A 19,474-nucleotide genomic window follows, 5' to 3' on the forward strand; every position below is an offset into this window, starting at 1 on the left:
GCCTAAAACCAAGTTGCATTAAAATGCAGCAGCCAGAGTCAGGAACAACATCCTTTCCGAGATTAAAAACAAAACGGCCAACAGCAACAAAATGCTCAGAGGAAATACTATCTCAATATTTGGAAATTAAATTAGAACTGTGAAAAAAATGCAGAGTTTTAACCAAAACGATTCATAATTTGCTAAAAAAGGAATTTGTTAAAATTAGGTTTAATATGTAATTGAATGCCAACTCCCCAGAAACAAAGGGAGGCATATGGTTGGTTGTTGTTTCCTCTGAGAGGGCGGAAAGGAAATTGTCCCTGAAGAACAGTCCTCTCCAGGGGCTGCAGACCAGGTTGTTCTGAGGCAGATACCTCCACAGCAATACTAAAGTCGACCATGGAAACGCTGGTATTTCTGTGCCAGCAGACGTGCACCGTCGTGTTGCCACGGTGAGGTGCCTGACGTTCAAGGGAGGTGCGGGACGCATTGAGATCGTCTTCCGATTCCTGGTCTACAGTGGATTCCTCGGGGGATTCTATGAAACGCAGGGAGAAACCATCTCTTTTTCCCCCCTTGTAGAAGATACAAACTATGAAAACATTAAGCAAAAGGCTACTTCTGGTAAAGCTTAAAACTTTCCAAACCTGTGAAGTACAGTGGTACCTCTGGTTACGAACGCTTCTGGTTACAAACTCCGCTAACCCGGAAGTAGCTGTTCCTGGCTGCGAACTTTGCCCCAGGATGTGAATGGAAATCGTGTGCTAGAGGCGCGCATGCAGCGGGGGTTCCCATTAGTGAAAGCACACCTCAGGATAAGAACGGTTTCAGCTGAAGAACGGTCCTCCGGAACAAATTAAGTTCGTAACCAGAGGTACTACTGTACTGGGGAAAGAAATAGGTTTTTTTTAAAAAAAATATTCCATGTTCTATAGCAAGAGAAAAATGATGCCACAATCCAACATGGAATTTGTATGCTTCGTCTATTGCTTTCTTTAGGCTCGAGCACACTTTTAATTCACTGTTGCACTGTGACCTCTGTAAGTAAAACAACTTTGCGTGCATTTTGTTCTCCTGACCCTCTTGAGCAGAGCCTTGGAGGAGGAGGAGAGGGGGAAAGGTCACATTGTGCAGCAGGTCGCATTCCACTGGTCAACAACTTAGTTGAATGTGTTCAAAGGTGCATTGCTATGCACACTTGCATAGTGGGAAGTATACCACATTGGACACAGCGGGACGTATTTGCAAGTGGAAAAACCATAGGATCTGGGTTTTTTTTGGATAAGCTCACCCAATTCTGTATGGAAAGCGATACATTCTCAGTGGCAATGTTCTGGAGCACTAACGGTATTTTAATGCAATCCTGTACATCTCACTTAGAAATAAGTCCTGTTGAGTTCAGTGGAGTAGGTATGGGATTGCAACCTAACTGTAGTTCCTAAACTTTCTTAAAATGCACCCTTGCTAGGGTTGCTATAGCTGAATAAAAATAGTGATTCAAGGCACTGTAAAAAAATATTTCCATGCATTCTATCTGAACTAAAATGAACTAGGGAATAAAGGTAATGCTGATCATACATCTTTAAATGTGCAGTCAAAAGAATTATTTATAGCTACATTGTCATGCAGTAGACTACTTCATACTACGTGGTTGTGTTTTCTGCAAACTGCAGCCTTAAGTCTGTACTTACTAGTGTCTGGTGGGCTGCCCCCTAGGAATTCAGGAGTTGGGCCATTACAATTCTCTGCCAAGTCAATAGCCATCTGTATGTCCTCAGTCCACTTGTCCATTTCCGTGAGGCTGCTAGGAACAGGAAGGGAGATCTTCATTTTACTGCAAGCAGCTATGAGTTTCACAAGCTGGTCAGTTTTTTTTTTAGCTGAATGCAAGTTTTCAGCCCGTTTCCTTAAGCTACACCAGGCATAGGCAAACTCAGCCCTCCAGATGTTTTGGGACTACAACTCCCATCATCCCTGACCACTGGTCCTGTTAGCTAGGGATGATGGGAGTTGTAGTCCCAAAACATCTGGAGGGCTGAGTTTGCCTATGCCTGAGCTACACACTAGTTTTAGTGTGTTCTCATATGTTGAAAACAACTGATAACAAATGTATTTACAGTGAACTATTATAATAAATTGCCTAGAATAATAATATTCTTTTGACAAGTTGCAAAAAGAGAGAGCGCAAAGTTGAAATTACCTTGCAGCCACAACAATGGACTGGTGTTGACCTCTCAGTGTGAAGCAGTGAGGAACCCCCCATTCTTCTTCGCTCTCTTCAATCTGAGGATATGGACATACAGATACCCTCACAAGACAGGAAAGGAGACAACGATCTGCAGAAATGTTAAGGTGCAGAATGCAGCATAGTTCTGCACTATATGAATAAATACGTGGACGGTTTTGTTTCTGGAAAAAAACTAAGGTTGAATTCCCATTGCAATGCTCAGGAGAATCTGGCAAAAAATGCAGTCCCTGTTAGCTTCACAATTCCAGCAGTACACGCTCACTTCAATGTCAGCAAATGGGAGGAAATGCACGACTTGGGCATAGCCTACCTCAGGCATAGGCAAACTCGGCCCTTCAGATGTTTTGGGACTACAACTCCAATCATCCCTGACCACTGGTCTGGTTAGCTAGGGGTGATGGGAGTTGTAGTCCCAAAAAATCTGGAGGGCCGAGTTTGCCTATGCCTGGCCTACCTCTTCATGACCACAGGAAATATTGCATTTGGATTTTGAGCAAGCCTGCATGGATTCAAAATCACAACTAAAAATAATTCAAAAAAGGTAACTTGATGGATGTTTGTGTGGATCAAAATAGTATTAGCACACCCCTGGCAGTATCACAGGTCACCTCTGAGGCTGAAGCAGCGGTTATGTTTCAGTGGTCGATGCCAAATGCAAAGTTTCTATTTTGAAAACTATTATTTTCCATGTTCCTAGAGAATCCTCTTGTTTTAGGCTTTGGTTATCATCTGATTTCACATGGTTCTCAGCCAACAGAGCCACTGTGTACCAACACAAATAAAAAAACGGCTATGATTTAACCCCAGGCCATTTATCACAGTTCCCTAGAACAGCACGCATGCATTCTCATTTTAATTTGCCTCAAAAATTCCAGAAATGGCTTTCATTTCATATAAAGACACAAAAAGTATCAAGTGCAACGTAATATGATTTGAGATGTCCAGCAGCTAAACTGATCAATCCACAGCTCCTACTTACCATCATACCATATAGCGGAAGCTGCCCGTGGACTTTGAATTGATTTGATGCTGTTAGGCCTCTGCTTGTGTACAGCAAAACATCATTGAACTAAAAGGCAAACACAAGAAGGAATGTAACTTTGGCTGAAAAACAGGAGATCTAAAGGTTTGGTTCATAGGTCTAGCCATCTGGAGGTAGCACACAGAGCCTACAAATGTGTCCATCACTCTGTGTGTAATGTATATTGGATCATCAGTATGTACCTGTAACCGTCCCACTATTTATGCCCAATGGGCCCACATTCGAGAGCACACACTATTTCAGAGGTCTAATCACATGATCCAACAGTGTGCAAAACACTTAGACATGCTTCCAATATTGGGCTGTTGTCCCCACCCTTGGCATTCAATAGCCCAAATATATCTCAAGTGTTTCATGATGTCTTAAGATCACAAAAATAAGTAAATAAATCTTGAGACACACAGGACGCAAAGGGACAAACCATCCCCAAAGATGGTTTGCTTTGCTTTTTAAGCTGTGTATTGGCAAGGTAGCAGATTCTGGTATTTCAGGAGCTGGCTTTGTTGCATTCTTGAACCAGGTGCAGACCCTTGAAGTCATGTATCTGTGGCCTTTGGGACTCAAAGATGACGCACCAAAGGTTGAAAATATCAGTTGTTTTATTGTAATATGTACCAGATCACTAGTACACATTTATGCAAATAAAACAGGAAGACGAAAGGAAAGGATAGCGGACCAGTTCAGACATAGATCTTGTTTACAAATCACAGTGAGCCGTAGCTAATGGTTTGCCATGATTCTTTCTTGTCCATTTGTGTGCTACCCATGCTGTTAAGACCACATCCATGAAAGATGATCTTACTTGGCTATGAGCGATCGCCAGAGACGATGAGCTACCCATGCTGAGGAAACCAAACATGATCCATCATGTCTGAACCAGGGATCATGGCTTGTTTCACTCCCAACAAAACAATATCTGCAGTCAAGGTTTGTTCTTGGCTTAGCGATCATGGTTTGTTGGGAGTGAAACCACCATCCTAATTTGGATGAAACTCTATGCCAGGGGCTGTGATTTGTTTCCCCTGTGTGTTAGTGTAGTGTTGTTTTCTTAAGATTATTTTACATCAAATTTCTTCTGTGAGCTTCTCCCTCCCACCACCTTTTCCATCACTTGGCATTTATTGCACGGTTGTGTTTGATTACACACAAACATTCCTGCCACTTACCAGGAAGAACATCCGCGGCTGTAAGCCTTTTCCAGACAACTTACTAAGGCTACCCAGTCTAATAAACTCCTGTGCAGGAATGGAAACAAAACATGCCATGTCAGAGCAGTATTCAAACATCTGGCTGAAAGTCTGGGCCTAATTAATCTTGCATCACTTGATTTATTATGTTATGCCTGCCCACCCCACTACACACAGGAGGTTTCCTCTAGGCCACTTCTGCTGTTCTGCCCATAAGGCCTCGCTCCGACATTCAGAAGTTATGAAATGGAAGTTGGGTGACACTTAGGAAATCGTCGGAACTGGTTGCAGAGCAATGAGGTGGTTAAGTGGGATTGTCTATCATGGTGGGCACTGAGCAAAAGGGGAAGGGGGAATTAGAGGACAGGATGCAATTAAAAAAAATAAGAGCCATGGTAATGAGCAATAAACAGAACCCAGGAACAGAGTTATTACAGCATAACGTCATTTAACGAACTTAAGTCAGAGGGGAACCAAACATCTCTTAATTCCTTCTGCACCTCCATGAGAGGCTGGCAATATATTAGCCAGGAAGGCTACACAGAGAGCCTTGTTGAGCAAATGCCAGCTCAATGTGGAAAGAAGTACAACTGGCTCATCCTCAAAGTGTCCATTTATAGCAGGCTGCTTCCGCATGTAACTCCCAGCAGCGACGGCACAAAGACAGGATGTGAGACAGGAATCATTACATGAAAAATATATTTTACAATGCAAGGGCTTAGATCCCCTAGGGCAGGCATGTCCAACAGGTAGATCATGATCTACCAGTAGATCACTGGACGTCTGTGGTAGATCACCAGTAGATCAGTGGCTGCCCCCAAAGAAGCTAAAAAAACTTTGGCTCCCCTAAAAAAAGCTCAACACCTTTGCCCCACACCCCTAAAATGACCTGAACCACCAAAAATAGGGCTTTCCTTCCTAAAAAGAAAAGCTCAGTGTCATTTTCCTCTTCCCCAAAGAAGCTCAACAACTTTTACATGACCCCCCCCCCAAAAGGGGGTAGATCACTGCCAGTTTTTAACTCTGTGAGTAGATCACAGTCTCTTGGAAGTTGGCCACCCCTGCCCTAGGGTGAAGGTATACAGTGTTGGTCTATCTAGAACCACAGCTCTTGGTACAAAATCCACCTATGGTGCATTTATTTTCCTAGTCCAATTGATGCAGAACCTGCCCTCCCTTAACAGTGCCGGTAACTGGTGCCCTAATTCTGACTGTCAAGTCACCTGCCTCCAACATATGCAATCTTTGTATTTTGTTTGTTTCTGGGAAGTAGTGTTTTGAAGCAGTGGCTGAGAAACAGGATCCTTTTATGCATTAACCAAATGAAGGGGATCACTTGTACAAAGGAGTCCTGTAGTGCTAAGGTAAGAGAAATGCCTTTTACTGTCCAAGAGCAGACAGGATTTATCTTATTCCTTAATGCTGTGGGACCAAATGTGTTAAGATAAAGAGATAAGCCTCTGCCGGCTTTTTCAGAGGAAAAGGCTATGGGGAAGAGGTTTATCTCCAGTTTTAGTGCTATGGTCCAACAGATGCTTTGCATGACCCCAGGTTCAAATCCCTGGCATCTCCAGGGAAGGCTGGGAGAGACTCTTGCCTGAAACTCCAGAGAGCTGCTGCCAGTCAGTGTGTAGACAGAATCAAATGGACCAATGATCTGAGTCGAGGGGGAAATAGGAAGCTGCCTTGCGCTAAGTACGCAACCAACATCATTTGTGAATTGGTAAGACAAGCTCTCAGTTATCAATCTGGGGCAAAACTCTCAGGAGAACTTGTAGAAGCTTAAGTCTATCATCAACTTATGGTTGAAAAGGTACGTAAACCACAACCCCCAACCCCACCTGAAACTCTCCCAATTTTAGTGAAACCACAGCCTCTCAAAGCCATTCAGAAACAGTGGCTATGGGGGCCATCAAAAAAGGGTAAGGAGGTCTGCCCCCCCTTGCTTCTCACCCCTTTGGTTTAATATCCTCCTTTTTGGGCAGAGCCATATTCAAACAACAGGTAAGTAGTCGTGTTGGTCTGCCATAGTCAAAACAAAATAAAAAATAAAAAAATCCTTCCAGTAGCACCTTAAAGATCAACTAACTTTGTTCTTGGTACTGAAGAAGTGTGCATGCACACGAAGGCTCATACCAAGAACAAACTTAGTTGGTCTCTAAGATGCTACTGGAAGGATTTTTTAAAAAAAATTATTTTATATTCAAACAAGACATTCCAAGCTCATATAAGGAGTGTAACAACTTTCAAGACACTTCTCCTTCACCCCAATTACTGTACAGTATTTTTAAAACACCGACCCCCCGAGGGATATGCTCCCAAATGTTGTTCTGTCACTTACCCTTCCTGGGATCACCAGATTGTCAATACCTATCAAATCTTTCTTCAACTCGTGCAGCTTCTGGAAATTTTCCATCTTCAGCATACTGCTGTGAAGCTGAGCGACCGCTTCTGAAATCTCTGCCAGAGCAGCTGCGAAATGGAACACATACACAGAAGAAGGTGACAGATGAACTACCTGGGCCGGAGCTGCATTCCATGGGTCTCCCTCTGCCAAATGCACGCATAATAGGCAAGGTTCGTGCAATGCAATAACGCACCTGGGGAGCCAAATAGTTGTTCTTGCAGGCGCATTTGTAACCTCGCTGATGCCTTGCCCCTCTCCTTCCTGGGAAGCCGCAGCAGTGAAGGGAGGTCATACAAGGGCCGTCACTCCACCGACCATGACTGCACGCAAGATCTCATGTTACCGCTCTGGGGGCAGATTTAGTCTTGCCAGCTCCCGCAGCCAGATCTTTACTCAGGGGTGGTGCAGTTTTGTTTTCAAAAGCGCCAAAGCAAGGAAACAGTAGGCAACGGTGGGGCCTCCTGATTCTCATCCACCATTCCCTTTGCCCACCCATTTCTCTCGGTGACTGATTCCCACCCCCCCCCCCATCCCGCTTAGTAGGTGAGCCAGGAGAAGGTAAAGGACCCCTGGATGGTTAAGTCCAGTCAAAGGCGACTATGGGGTTACGGTGCTCATCTTACTTTCAGGCTGAGGGAGCCGGCGTTTGTCCACAGACAGCTTTCCATGTGGTCAGCATGACTAAACTGCTTCTGGTGCAACGGGACACCGTGACGGAAACCAGAGCACACAGAAACGCCATTTACATTCCTGTCACAGCAGTACCTATTTATCTACTTGCACTGGCATGCTTTCAAACTGCTAGGTTGGCAGGAGCTGGGACAGAGCAACGGGAGCTCACTCCATCGTGGGGATTTGAACCGCTGACCTTCTGATCGGCAAGCCCAAGAGGCTCAGTGGTTTAGACCACAGCTCCACCCGCCAGTCCTGCTACTGGTGTAGCGAGCACGGCATGAGTTCCAGCAGGCTCCATCTTGGTGCGAAAACTTAGCAACCCGCAACAGCTAATGTAAATAATTTCAGGTTCTACTTTAGCTGTACTTGCCCCATGGGTCTGTATAAACACATTTAAGTATTATACTGTATAGACTAATAGCAAGTGCAACATTTTGTTATAAGATTCTCTTGTCTCCTTTTATTATACTGGGATTCTTTCAAGGAATGTTATTTCTGATTAAAAAAAAACATGGTTCCTCTGGATTTCAAGATAATTAAATAATCTTAGTCTTCCATCAATTGATTCTTTTATCTTGTGGGTCTTTAGTGCACACATTTCCTTGTTTTAAAGCCCCTTTCATGCAGTATTTTGGGCATGTTTCAATATCAGGCATTTTTGCTTCTCTATTCTGTATTTAAAACCACACATTTCAGCTACCTTTTACACCCTCTGGTCATCACATTATTCTGGATGGCTGCCCAGAAATGTCATAAGAAGCTTGAAAGACTGAAATGCTAATACCCATAAACGACGATTGTGTTGTGTTTGTCTGTGTTTTTAAATCTCTCTCTAGAGGCTCTACCTAAGGAACCTATTGGAGTGCCATGATTTCCAGTGCATCGTTACTTCCAATGAAGCTGTTGTAGTGAAATATAAATTATTAAGCATTTCCACCCTCGTTTCAGCATTTTGCACAATTGTTCAGTTGTTTGTGAAATGGACTCGTATGGGAGAGTTGGGCTGAAATCCTATACCTATTTATCCAAGATCCAAGCCCCACTGAACTTAAGGGGAGAGATTTACCTGGATCACTCTGTTAAGGACCCAACTATGCATTACACAAAAATACATACTGGTATAACTGAACTCCACCTGTCCTTTTCTCAAGAAGCAGCTCCTGCAGAAGCCAGTATCATAGAACCATAGAGTTCTGGTCCAACCTCCTGCAATGCAGGAATCTCAGCGAAAGCATCCATGACAGATGGCCATCCAACCTCTGCTTAGAAACCTCCAAGAAAGGAGAGTCCACAACCTCCCAAGGGAGACCGTTCCACCGTCCATCAGCTCTTACTGTCAGAAAGTTTTTTCTGATGTTTAGTCGGAACCTTGAAGCCATTGGTTCGAGTCCTACCCTCCAGAGCAGAAGAAAACAAGCTTGTTCCCTCTTCCATATGACAGCCCTTGAGATATCTGAAGGTTGCTATCATATCTCCTCCGAGTATCCTCTTTTCCAGGCTAAACATACCCAACATACCTTAGATTGGTGACACAGCACAGCAGGTTACTGCTTAACCTCCCTTCCCCTTTTCTACTCTAGATCACCTCCTTCTAAAGCAGCAGAATAAAAAAATAAAATAAAGGGCTGTCGGGGTTCAGTCATGCACATCTGCATGCAATATGTCCTTAGGAGCTCGACTCACCTCTGGAGTCCCTGAAGTCCACGTGATTTGGTGGATAATGTTTACAGAGCCTTTCCATTATCTGCTTGTAGTGCATAAGTCTGTGCAGAGGCCTGAGAAGGAAGGTGTTGAGGGGTAGATAACAGACTTTCTGCAACTCAAAGTCTCTGCATAAGGTTTCCAGCTTTCGAGAATTCTTGATCCCATTCTCCAGCTCAACCAGGACCTCGGTGTGCTTCCGCAAATGAACCGTCAGTTGCTAGATAAGGAAAGGGGTGGGGGAGAGACGTAGTCATTATTTAGTACATCTTTAACTCTGCATCTTCAGCGCAAAGACGCACAGTAAAAAGCTACGATGGTGTAACTATACAGGTGAAACTCGAAAAATTAGAATATCGTGGAAAGGTTCATTTCTTTCAGTAATTGAACTTAAAAGGTGAAACTAATATATGAGATAGACTCATGACATGCAAAGCGAGATATGTCAAGCCTTTATTTGTTATAATTGTGATATTCTGGCATACAGCTGATGAGAACCCCAAATTAACAATTTCAACTTTGGGGTTTTCATCAGCTGTACGCCATAATCATCACAATTATAACAAGCAAAGGCTTGACATATCTCGCTTTGCATGTCATGAGTCTATCTCATATATTAAACTCCAGTAGCTAATGAAAACAATTGCTTACATAAATGGACTTTTCCACGATATTCTAATTTTTCGAGTTTCACCTGTAAAATCAAATGCAACACAATGCAACATCACGAGAAGATAATGCGCAGTAGAGACAAACACATACGATAATAACACCGCTTCTGTAGTGGCTTAAAAGGTTTTTACAAGGCTAGGAGAATAGAAAGATCTTTGCTTGAAACAAAGTCACGAGTTGTTTGAGGTGGGGTGCCACAAAAACTCTGTCCCTGGTTGCCATGTGCTTTAGCTCAAAAGGTGAAAGTACCTGGAGGAACGTCCCTGTCAGTGATCTCAGTAACTAGGCAGACTGGAAATAAACTGCATGTGAGACTGAAAAGGGGTGGAGCCGTGTTGTTGCCATACTGAATACCACTATTCTTTCTTGTTTTCATGCCAGCAATGTAAAGGGTTTAGACCAGGGATAGGGAACTTGTAGCTCTTCAAGTGGCACTGGATTCCCAACAACCATCTGCAGCCCCAGACCATTTAGGAAATGGGCAGGGACAATGGGAGCTGTGGTCCAGCAGCAGACGAGAGGCCACAGGTTCATTACCTCTGACTGACACCACGGATATCTTAGGGAACTCCTAGCCCTACATCAGTCTTCCTCTGCTGGTACTCTTGACAAACCCAATGAGTTTCTTCTCTTGAGTGCCTTCAAAAATCTGTCTTGTCACTTCTCCGTTGTGACATCCTCCCTATGGAACGCTCAGTGTCCCAACAACACCCACTTTCGGAAAGGCTGTGAGGAACTTTGGCCCAAACATCTGACCATCTTGGACACTGGTTTGGAGATGCTTTGCGGAATTTCCCTCAACCTCTGAGATGGGAAGCTTTTGAATATTACACTCACCATGTGGAGGTTATTACAGCAGCAAACACATGGGGTTGTAATGTTCAAATTAAATGTTATGGTCAGCCTTGGAAAAACAAGAGTTTTGTACGCCCTGTGTACTATCCATCAGCACAGGCTAAGGAGAGCTTGGAGTGTTATGGATAAAAGAGCACTCCACAAACTGATGGAGCAAACCCAGACTTGAATATTGCCTCAGTAGCTTTTCCCACCCAGTTAACTTCCTTGTGGTTGGAGTTGGATGCTGCTCACATAGCCTCCAAACTTATTTACCTACACGCATGTGTGGACCAGAAGCACAAACAAATGGTGCTTTCATACAAAGATCTTGGTTCTGCATCGCAAAAAAATGACCCTTATGATACCATTAAAAAAAAAAAAAAGGTTTGAATTGGTGACCCTGCGCTTCTACTTGCAGGAAAAGAAATACCGGTACATTAAAACTTACCCTTGTGTGTTTGAAAACCTTATGGCAAAAAGGTGGCCTACAAATTTTAATACTATTGTTTCTATGATGACTTAGACATTTAGACAATCCAGAGTTTGCAGCTGTGGAAACCCCAGTCTAATCGCTCAGAAATTCATTGACTTGTTTTTGTTCCAGTGAGCAACTGCAGCACAAGTCACAATTTTTTATTGCTTAGCCAAAGGCCACCACCAATCACACAATACAATACAATACAATACAATACAATACAATACAATACAATACAATACAATACAATAAAAAATATGATTAAAGGCACAATTTATTGAAAGATCCAGTATCTTTTGCAATTATCATGATGATAAAAGTTGTAACACTCACTACAAAAATCGATCATATCCTTTTACAATGTAAGGGGTTCACAGCCCTCTACTATTTCACATTCTTCATCTACCTTCATTATTCTAAATCATGCTGGCGATCCATCATAGGGGATTTGGCCCAGATCTAGGAAGCTAGCTAAGTCTAATACGGTCCTATGGGTCTGGTTTGTCACCAAGATCAAAATGTCTTTTCCTACTCAGTCCTTTTTGACTTCCAATCACTTTGCTAAACACTTATGTCTAAGACAATTATATAGAGTGCACTGCATCCACTCTATGTTCCAGCTTTTCCACGGCTGGTTGTTCACACCGACACTAGCTGTCTTCTGGGGTAAACAATCTGAGCCAACCAGACATAACTGTAGAAGGGAACCTATTAAGTTTTCCCAAGTAATACAGCAGGGACTGTGTGATGTTGTTGTTCAAAAAGAGAGCAAGCAAGCATGGCTGCATGAACGCCTCTGTGTGTGTGTGTGTGTGTGTGTGTGTGTGTGTGTGCATGCGTGCGTGCGTGCGTGCATGCATAAACTGGTCCTATATGATCCACACTAGGGTTTAAAGGCTGTGCATAATTCATACCTTCATATTCTGGATGTTCTTCAGCATAACGTCCCCAATTCTTTGGTAATCTCCTTTCAAGTGGGCATTAGAGCGGCCTTCCCTGCCAACAACAGAATTATCCCATGTCAGTCAAGCATTATAACCGTATCATCACTCAAAGAGAAAAAGGATTTTCTACATTAAAAAGAAAAGAAAACCCCCAACATTGCTCTGTGCTGCTATTTAGGAGTCGTATTAATGTGCTGTTAATTCCCACACGAGGTACATTCTTCCTTTGCAACAGCTTGAGTTTCTGACAGTGCCGAGGCCATGAACTTTGCAAACCTATGAAGTTTTGAAGACAAAAGGGCAAATGCATCCTTTTGAAAGCTACAAGGGCCAACAGCTGGAGGGGGTGGAAAAAGAAATACTGGGATAGTATCAGAAAGGAAATTTAACACGCAGTGGGAAAAGTGACACACGCATTTGACAAATACTTGTAATGTTCGATTCTAAAGTCCCAGCCCACAGTATCCTGGGATAAACTTAAAGGATGCTAACTGAAACCCTTGCCTCCTTGGACTGAGCTGGAAATAAATCAATTTTACCCCCCTGCCCCAAAGCGGGACCCAAAACCAACAAAAAAATTATAATGCTATAAGAAATATAGCAACATATTGATATTTGCCTGTGAATACTAAAAGCTATGCTTTACAGCAACAATTCCACTCTCCACTTATCGGCATCTCAATATTCAATGCTAATTTTATTACACTGGGAGAGCAGTAAAGAATAAATACCTGTATTGACTTTTTTTTTTTTTTTTGCTAAGGGGAAAAAAATCTTAAGCTGGTCCTGTAGAAATCAACATAAAGCTTAGCCAGAAATTAAGCTTTGAATATAAGGAGTATTCAGATTTTGGGAAAAGCTCTGAGCAGCTGTACATATAAGAATGATGATGTGACCATTCAGTTGCAGCAAAGGTCATTTTACCACTACACACCTTTGCTGTGGACTGAATTGATTTCCTAGTTTTGCTCTGAGTGCAAGTAGGCTGCCTGCTGAGGTTCAGAGGAAAGGAGAAATTGTTGGATGCTGACATGCTGAAGTAATTTTGCCCCTTAAGTCTTCTTGAGTGCAGGACTATACCCAAAGGTTGCCTTAGTTCAAACAATGGCTCAAAAGGTTCATGCATTCCAAACTACAATAAGGAAAAGCAAAATGTAGAGGATTTACACATAGCCCCCTCAAAACAGAAGGCAGTCCTGAAATAACATGAGGAATGACTGAATTATGGCATTTTTCCTGGTAAGGGAATATCGCTCTTGTCCTGACATGAAAATGGAGACCAGAACAGAAAAGGATAAAGCCCAAGGCAAAACATCTGATCGCCACTTGTTGCTATAGTCGATAGGAAGCCATAAGGAATCTGCTGCATCTTTACAAGAAAACTGATCTCCAAACACAGGAAGAAGACAGATGAAGCAGAGGGGATCAAAGATGATAAAAACCCAATAATTGTTTTTACAACCTAGGAATTCTTTTAACTACCTTCTTTAATCAACTCAGATTTCAGGAACCAATCTTCATCAAATGTGCCTCTGAGATAAAACAAGCAAGATGAAATGTAGTGGCTGGGCATCTGCAGTATAAATAATACTAGCTTACTGTTACTGTTTCTTGCGCTGACACCCAGCTGTTCCTCCAAGGCGCTCAGAGTTGATTGCACACACGGTGCCCAGCTGGCCTCTCATTCATTTGGCACCGAGAGCCAGGCATTTTAGCTTTGATGCCTTCAAGACCACTCTTCCGAGTTTATTTTACAGGATTTTTATTTGGGGTGGGTGGGTAAGGATTACTGAGATAACGTGAGGTGCTTTGGGTGAGTATAGCTAACGCCAAGAGAAGTTAACTTGCATCACAGTCTTACACACGTCTACTCATACACAAGTCCAATTGAGTTTATTATTTATTTGCTTACTATATACAGTCATGGGGGAAAAGGAAGTACACTTTCTTTGATTTCTATGGTAAATACAACCTCAGATGAACAACAACACATTGGCATGTAACACTGTGGCAGGAAGAATCAGCCGCACAGATATAAGATATTTGGGGGGGGGGCGCCCAGCTTGCAAGTAGTACATGTGAAAAGGATCTAGGGGTCTTAGTAGACCACAGGCTTAACATGAGTCATCAGTGTGATGCAGCAGCAAAAAAACAGTTAATGTTCTTCTAGGCTGGGGGTTGGCAAGGTTTACCTCACCTGGGCCGGTTCACTCCAGCGGAGATCCCTCCGTGGGCTGGATTGTGCGTGCCCCCACAATTTTCGGTGTCTGCACATGGCAGACGCAATTTCCAGCGCTGCAGAAGCGAGTCCCTGTGCCACACTGCGCCGATTTAGTGCACGGGCAGGAACTCACCAAGCGGGCGGCTTGGGGGCCGGTTAAATGACTCCTGTGGGCCGCTTGTGGCCCATGGGCCTTAGGTTGCCTACCCCTGTTCTAGGCTGTATCAACAGAAGTCTAGTGCCTCAATCAAGGGAAGTAATAGTATTGCTCTATTCTGCCTTGGTCAGACCACACCTGGAGTCCTGTATCCAGTTCTGGGCACCACAATTTAAGAAGGATATTGACAAGCTGGAACGTGTACAGAGAAGGGTGATCAAGATGATCAAGAGTCTGGAAACCAAGCCCTATGAGGGAGTTTAGCCTGGACAAGAGGAGGCTGAGAGGAGATAAGATGTTTATCTTCAAATATCTAAAGGGGTGTCACATGGAAGATGGAGCAAGCTCCTTGTCTCCTACTCCGGAGGGCTAGGATGTGAACCAATGGATTCAAGTTACAAGACAGAAGATTCCAACTAAGCATCAGGAAGAGAGTGGAACAGACTCTCTTGGAACAGACTCTCCATTGGACAAATTTAAGCAGAGGTTGGATGGCCATCTGCCATGGATGCTTTAGTTGAGATTCCTGCATTGCAGGGGGTTGGACTAGATGACCCTCGGGGTGCCTTCCAGCTCTACGATCCCTGAACAATGTGGAAAGGGGCACTGGTGACTGCTGAGGGGACAATGGGACAGGGGAACCCCCCCCCCCCCGGTGAATTTCCTTAATGGAGCCTTTGAATTAAGGGGAACACAGTCGAGTCTTTGTATATTAAAATGTTAAGACGAGAAGCCCCTTGAGGTCAAGCTTTTCCTTCTTATTTCAGACTCTAATGAAGACAAAATAGACCACATCCAGCCTAGGTTAAGTAATGAGCCATGGCCTTATAAATCAATCACAAACAGTCTTTTTAAAGAGGGAGAGAAGGCTAGGAGGAAATGTATTCATGACCTCCTTTTAAAAAAATTCATTCATGCCAAAAGTGGGGGTTTCTTATGTGCAAATTCAATTTTACTAGCTCTGTTCTATGTATGACTACTCAGAAGTATGTCCCATCCCTATATACACACACTTGCTTGGAAATAAACCCTAAGTAGACATGGCACAGTAAAAATGGGAGGAACAATCTGGCTTTCTACAGCTGGTGAGACTAATCTGACATACAGGTTATATTGTATATGCTGAAAGCAACTAGCAAGGCTTACTTGCAGAAACTGCAAGGAGATAAAAGTCACTCTACATATTTTACTTGCCTCATTATTTTCAGTCAGCTTATTGTTCAGAGCAATGGGTAAAAACTAGTAAACCCCCCTGCGGTGTTTTAGCCTGCCTGGGAAAACTAATACATTAGAATAAAGAACTCGCTGTGCAAAGGAATAAAAAATAATCTAGGATAAATCTTAACGCACAGGATTTCCTCATGCGAAACATAAAATTTAAATCACAGGCCAGAGAAGCAAATCTGCAGTTTGTTACTGACCTTGCTTTCAGTCAAAACCTCCCAAGACAGACCTATAAATTGTTATGAGTTTGGGGTTAACACATTCCCCTGGACTAGTACAAGCTTGCCAGAACACAATAAACAACAGTTTGCAAGCGCAGTCTCCAGAGGGGCTTCCCAGTGGCCTACTTACTTGGCATTATGGAACGACTGAAGAGTTTCTATTGCCTATGAATGCACAACGAAAGTAACGGATATTTGAATGCACAACAAAAAAAAGTGTGACGTTAGATAAAAAACAGGAAAAGGGTGAATATGAAACAAGAATACAGCTTCCAGGACTAGATCAATATTGTTCTTTCTTAAAAAACGGCCCATATTGAAATCATTCACCATCTCAAACAATTCTATGTCCATGAGCAGAAATGCCTGTCTAAGGCCTCCTTTGAACATTCCTTAAAATGCCAATAGATGAAGTCTTAATCATGTTTTTGTAGTATCTTGTCACAGGAGCCTGTACGCCTTCGTTTTTTCAAAGTAATGAGTTTTGTTATCAAAATTGTTTAGGTTAGCTAACCTGAGTTCAACTAACATGAAATAGTTTGGGAGGATTCTCCCTCTACTGCTCTTTATTCTTTTGGTTTGACTTTCGTAGCTTTCTGTAGTTTCTATAATTAATTTCCCTCTGAGGAAACAGACTCTATCCAGTGAAACGAGGAAGAGCCGGCATCTCGTTAGGGTTTTTGTTAGGAGGGTTTTCATTCGAGTTGTATATATTTTTTGTCTAATTCCATTTAGTTGTTTAGGGGCCCTCACCCCAATTTTTTGGAGTTGCGTTTAGTTAAGTTTGGGTTATATCTTTACTACATCTCCATCTCGTTTCAGGGATAGTCACGGCTGAGTATTTTATACTTTTTTCCTTGGTTATTATATCCCGTGACTGTCTTTCTGTTTTTTTCGCTTTTTTCAATAGATGAAGTCTTAGCAAATTATGCTTTCTGCATCCCCACTACTATAGAACGGGCAGGGTGCTTCTGCCTAATTAAATCTGAAAGAAAGAATACTCCAAACAGAAGAAAGCCTTAATATCGATTTGGCTCCACTGATTTGGAAAATATATTCATATGGTGACTACCCCTATCCCTTTTGGGCACAGGCAACCCTACAAATGAACTCATTCTAAGGAAGGGCTTAACTCACTTTGCACAAATATAGGGCTGGAGGAAAAAAATACGTCTGGTGCAAGAGGTTAATTTTCCCCACCGCAGACAAAACACTACATGGAATACCTGCTCAACACAGACAACCGCTGTTGCCACTACATGTAGAGAATAAACCTCTAACAGTGGAAGCAAATAATTGGGTTGTCATTGTGAAAATGAGAGTGACTAAGGCCCGGATTCAACTAACCCAGTGTGCTAGCAGAAGTTAGTGCTAAGGAGCAGTACCAGCGCTTCCACTGGTCTACTCCCTAAAATCCGCGCTAGAGGGTCAGGAAACTCCCAGAACAGCACGCGAGGGGGAAGGAGAATGGGGGTTGTCCCATTTCGCATGCAGAAGAGTTTGTGCTGACAGAACAAGAGTGCAATGTTGAATTCCTCCCTTAAAATATGGCTGGACTTTAAAGTGCTGTGGTTCAGCATTCATGATGGACAATTGTGTCCTTTAACTGAATGCAGCAGGATCCCAACCTTACAGATGTTTACAGATAGACTTGTAGAGTTGGAAGGGGCTATGAGGGTCATCTAGTCCAACCTACTGGAATGCAGGAATCTTTTGCCCAATGCAGGGATCAAACCCACAATCATGAGATTAGGAGTCTCTTGCTTTCATCACCTTGTACCCTCGGTTGGAGTTACAGTCCAACAACTTTTGCTGGGCATCAGATTGGGGGATACCACCATCCATAAAAGCACGCCCTTAAGAATAAGCAAATCTTAAAATAGGCTTCCACCTCTGGTAAGATTTAGGAATAAGTCAGAGGAAGCAAGAAATATTATATCATATATAAAAATTTATAAAATAAGCTAAACAAGTCCTACTACAAGCTTCAGCTCTGCCAGCTACATTATTTCCAAGGCATATTCACTCGAGTTGTCAGGCAGACGATTGGTGAAATCTTAGAGGTTAATGTGCCGTACAGCTGAGTATGCTCAGTATAAACCATTTATATTTCTGCAAGTCTATTTGTAAACTGAAGTATTGGACAAAGAAAACATAGCAGTTCAAATCTTTACAACTTACCTATTTTGTGGCAGAATAAAAGTGCCATTAAATAAAGAAACAAGCCTTTTGGTCTCAGCTTTTTTTTTTTTTTTTGTTTCAAAAAAGCTTAGTAGAAAGCTTTTCGTTTTTATCCCCTGGCACTTTTACAGAATATAAAAAGGGGTGCAAACCTTGTCCTGCCTCTTATTATTTCTGCTCTTCAGCTCAATACTACTTATCACATTTGGCTCATGCCCAGCAAGCCATGTGTAAAGGAAAACTGATTTCGTTTCTGTTTGATCGCCACCAAATATAATTTACTCTCCTGAGTAACACTACTAAACTCCGGGTTTTCTAGATATGTACTATGCCAATGATTAAGGAGTACATTAGAATTTAATTCCTTTTTCTTCTTTGACTATTGATGAAGAAAATTAAAGATGCCAATAGAGAGGGAATAATTCATTAAAGATCAGTGGTCAATTGAAAGAGTAAGGCTACCAGCTGAGATATATATTAATCTATCTATCTGCTCAAGGGCACAATGTGGGAGGGGAGGGTTTAACAGGGATGGAATAGCAAAACAAACACATTTCCAAATTACTCTCAATAGGTAGGAAAAAGGTTTCTTAAACGGTTAGCCAATTCTGATAAGTCACCATATCTGCCTCTTATTGCCTCTGTTTTTAATAAATCAGGATTAGCTAGAATCACACAGTGGGGAATAATCTTATAAAAACCATTAGCTCCTTCTGGCACCATTCCACCTCTCTTTTGAAAAAGGGCTTCTTTGACCTTAGAGCTGAATCCCTTCTTGTCATCGATCTCCTGCTCAGAGGTTTAAATATATTGTCTACATTAAAGATCTAGAGGGATTTAAGAAGTTGATGAGCTGATTTGGCTATCAGATTGGTGAAGCTTAATACCAACAGTAGAAGCTGTAAACTTGGAGGTGCAAACCTGTAGGTGCCACCACAGAAAAAGTGTGCATAACTCAGGAATAACGTTTATCCTTCTCATCAATAAACTCCAATCTCCAAATCCAATCTCTGGGTTCCATCCAATGTTGCACATGCAGGAAACAGTTTGTGCAGTCTCTCTTTCCTTTCCCATACTACTGATATCCTCCAGCCCTCTGGACATTGGAACAGCTGGGAAGGGGCTACTGAACATTCTGGGATGTGGCATATGGTGTGGCAATTTGAGGGGGGGGGTTTGCCTAAAATCAGGCAGAGGAATCTTGTACTACTGTCACGATTCCTTATTTCAGGTGATTGCTTCCCCCCAAAAGATAGTTCAGAAGGTTCAGTAGGCTCCACACATCTGTTGCTGCCTTGGT

General features: G+C 42.6%; 1 protein-coding gene across 7 annotated transcripts in view; it reads right to left on the reverse strand.

The window, feature by feature from the left end:
* Positions 1-19,474, reverse strand: part of FARP1 (FERM, ARH/RhoGEF and pleckstrin domain protein 1) — a 178,667-nt gene that overhangs the window by 5,931 nt on the left and 153,262 nt on the right. For 6 of the 7 annotated variants that reach the window (XM_033147852.1, XM_033147851.1, XM_033147857.1 and 3 more), the window contains exons 17-24: positions 12,141-12,222; positions 9,225-9,462; positions 6,801-6,931; positions 4,439-4,507; positions 3,210-3,299; positions 2,183-2,265; positions 1,674-1,786; positions 357-520 (exon numbers count right to left, since the gene is read on the reverse strand). In XM_033147852.1, the coding sequence (XP_033003743.1) occupies positions 357-520; positions 1,674-1,786; positions 2,183-2,265; positions 3,210-3,299; positions 4,439-4,507; positions 6,801-6,931; positions 9,225-9,462; positions 12,141-12,222 (970 nt within the window). The remainder of the gene's footprint in view (positions 1-356; positions 521-1,673; positions 1,787-2,182; positions 2,266-3,209; positions 3,300-4,438; positions 4,508-6,800; positions 6,932-9,224; positions 9,463-12,140; positions 12,223-19,474) is intronic. The other variant, XM_033147856.1, reaches the window with a different exon arrangement.

This window comes from Lacerta agilis, chromosome 4 (assembly GCF_009819535.1).
Source record: "Lacerta agilis isolate rLacAgi1 chromosome 4, rLacAgi1.pri, whole genome shotgun sequence".
In the NCBI taxonomy this organism is placed as follows: Eukaryota; Metazoa; Chordata; class Lepidosauria; order Squamata; family Lacertidae; genus Lacerta; species Lacerta agilis.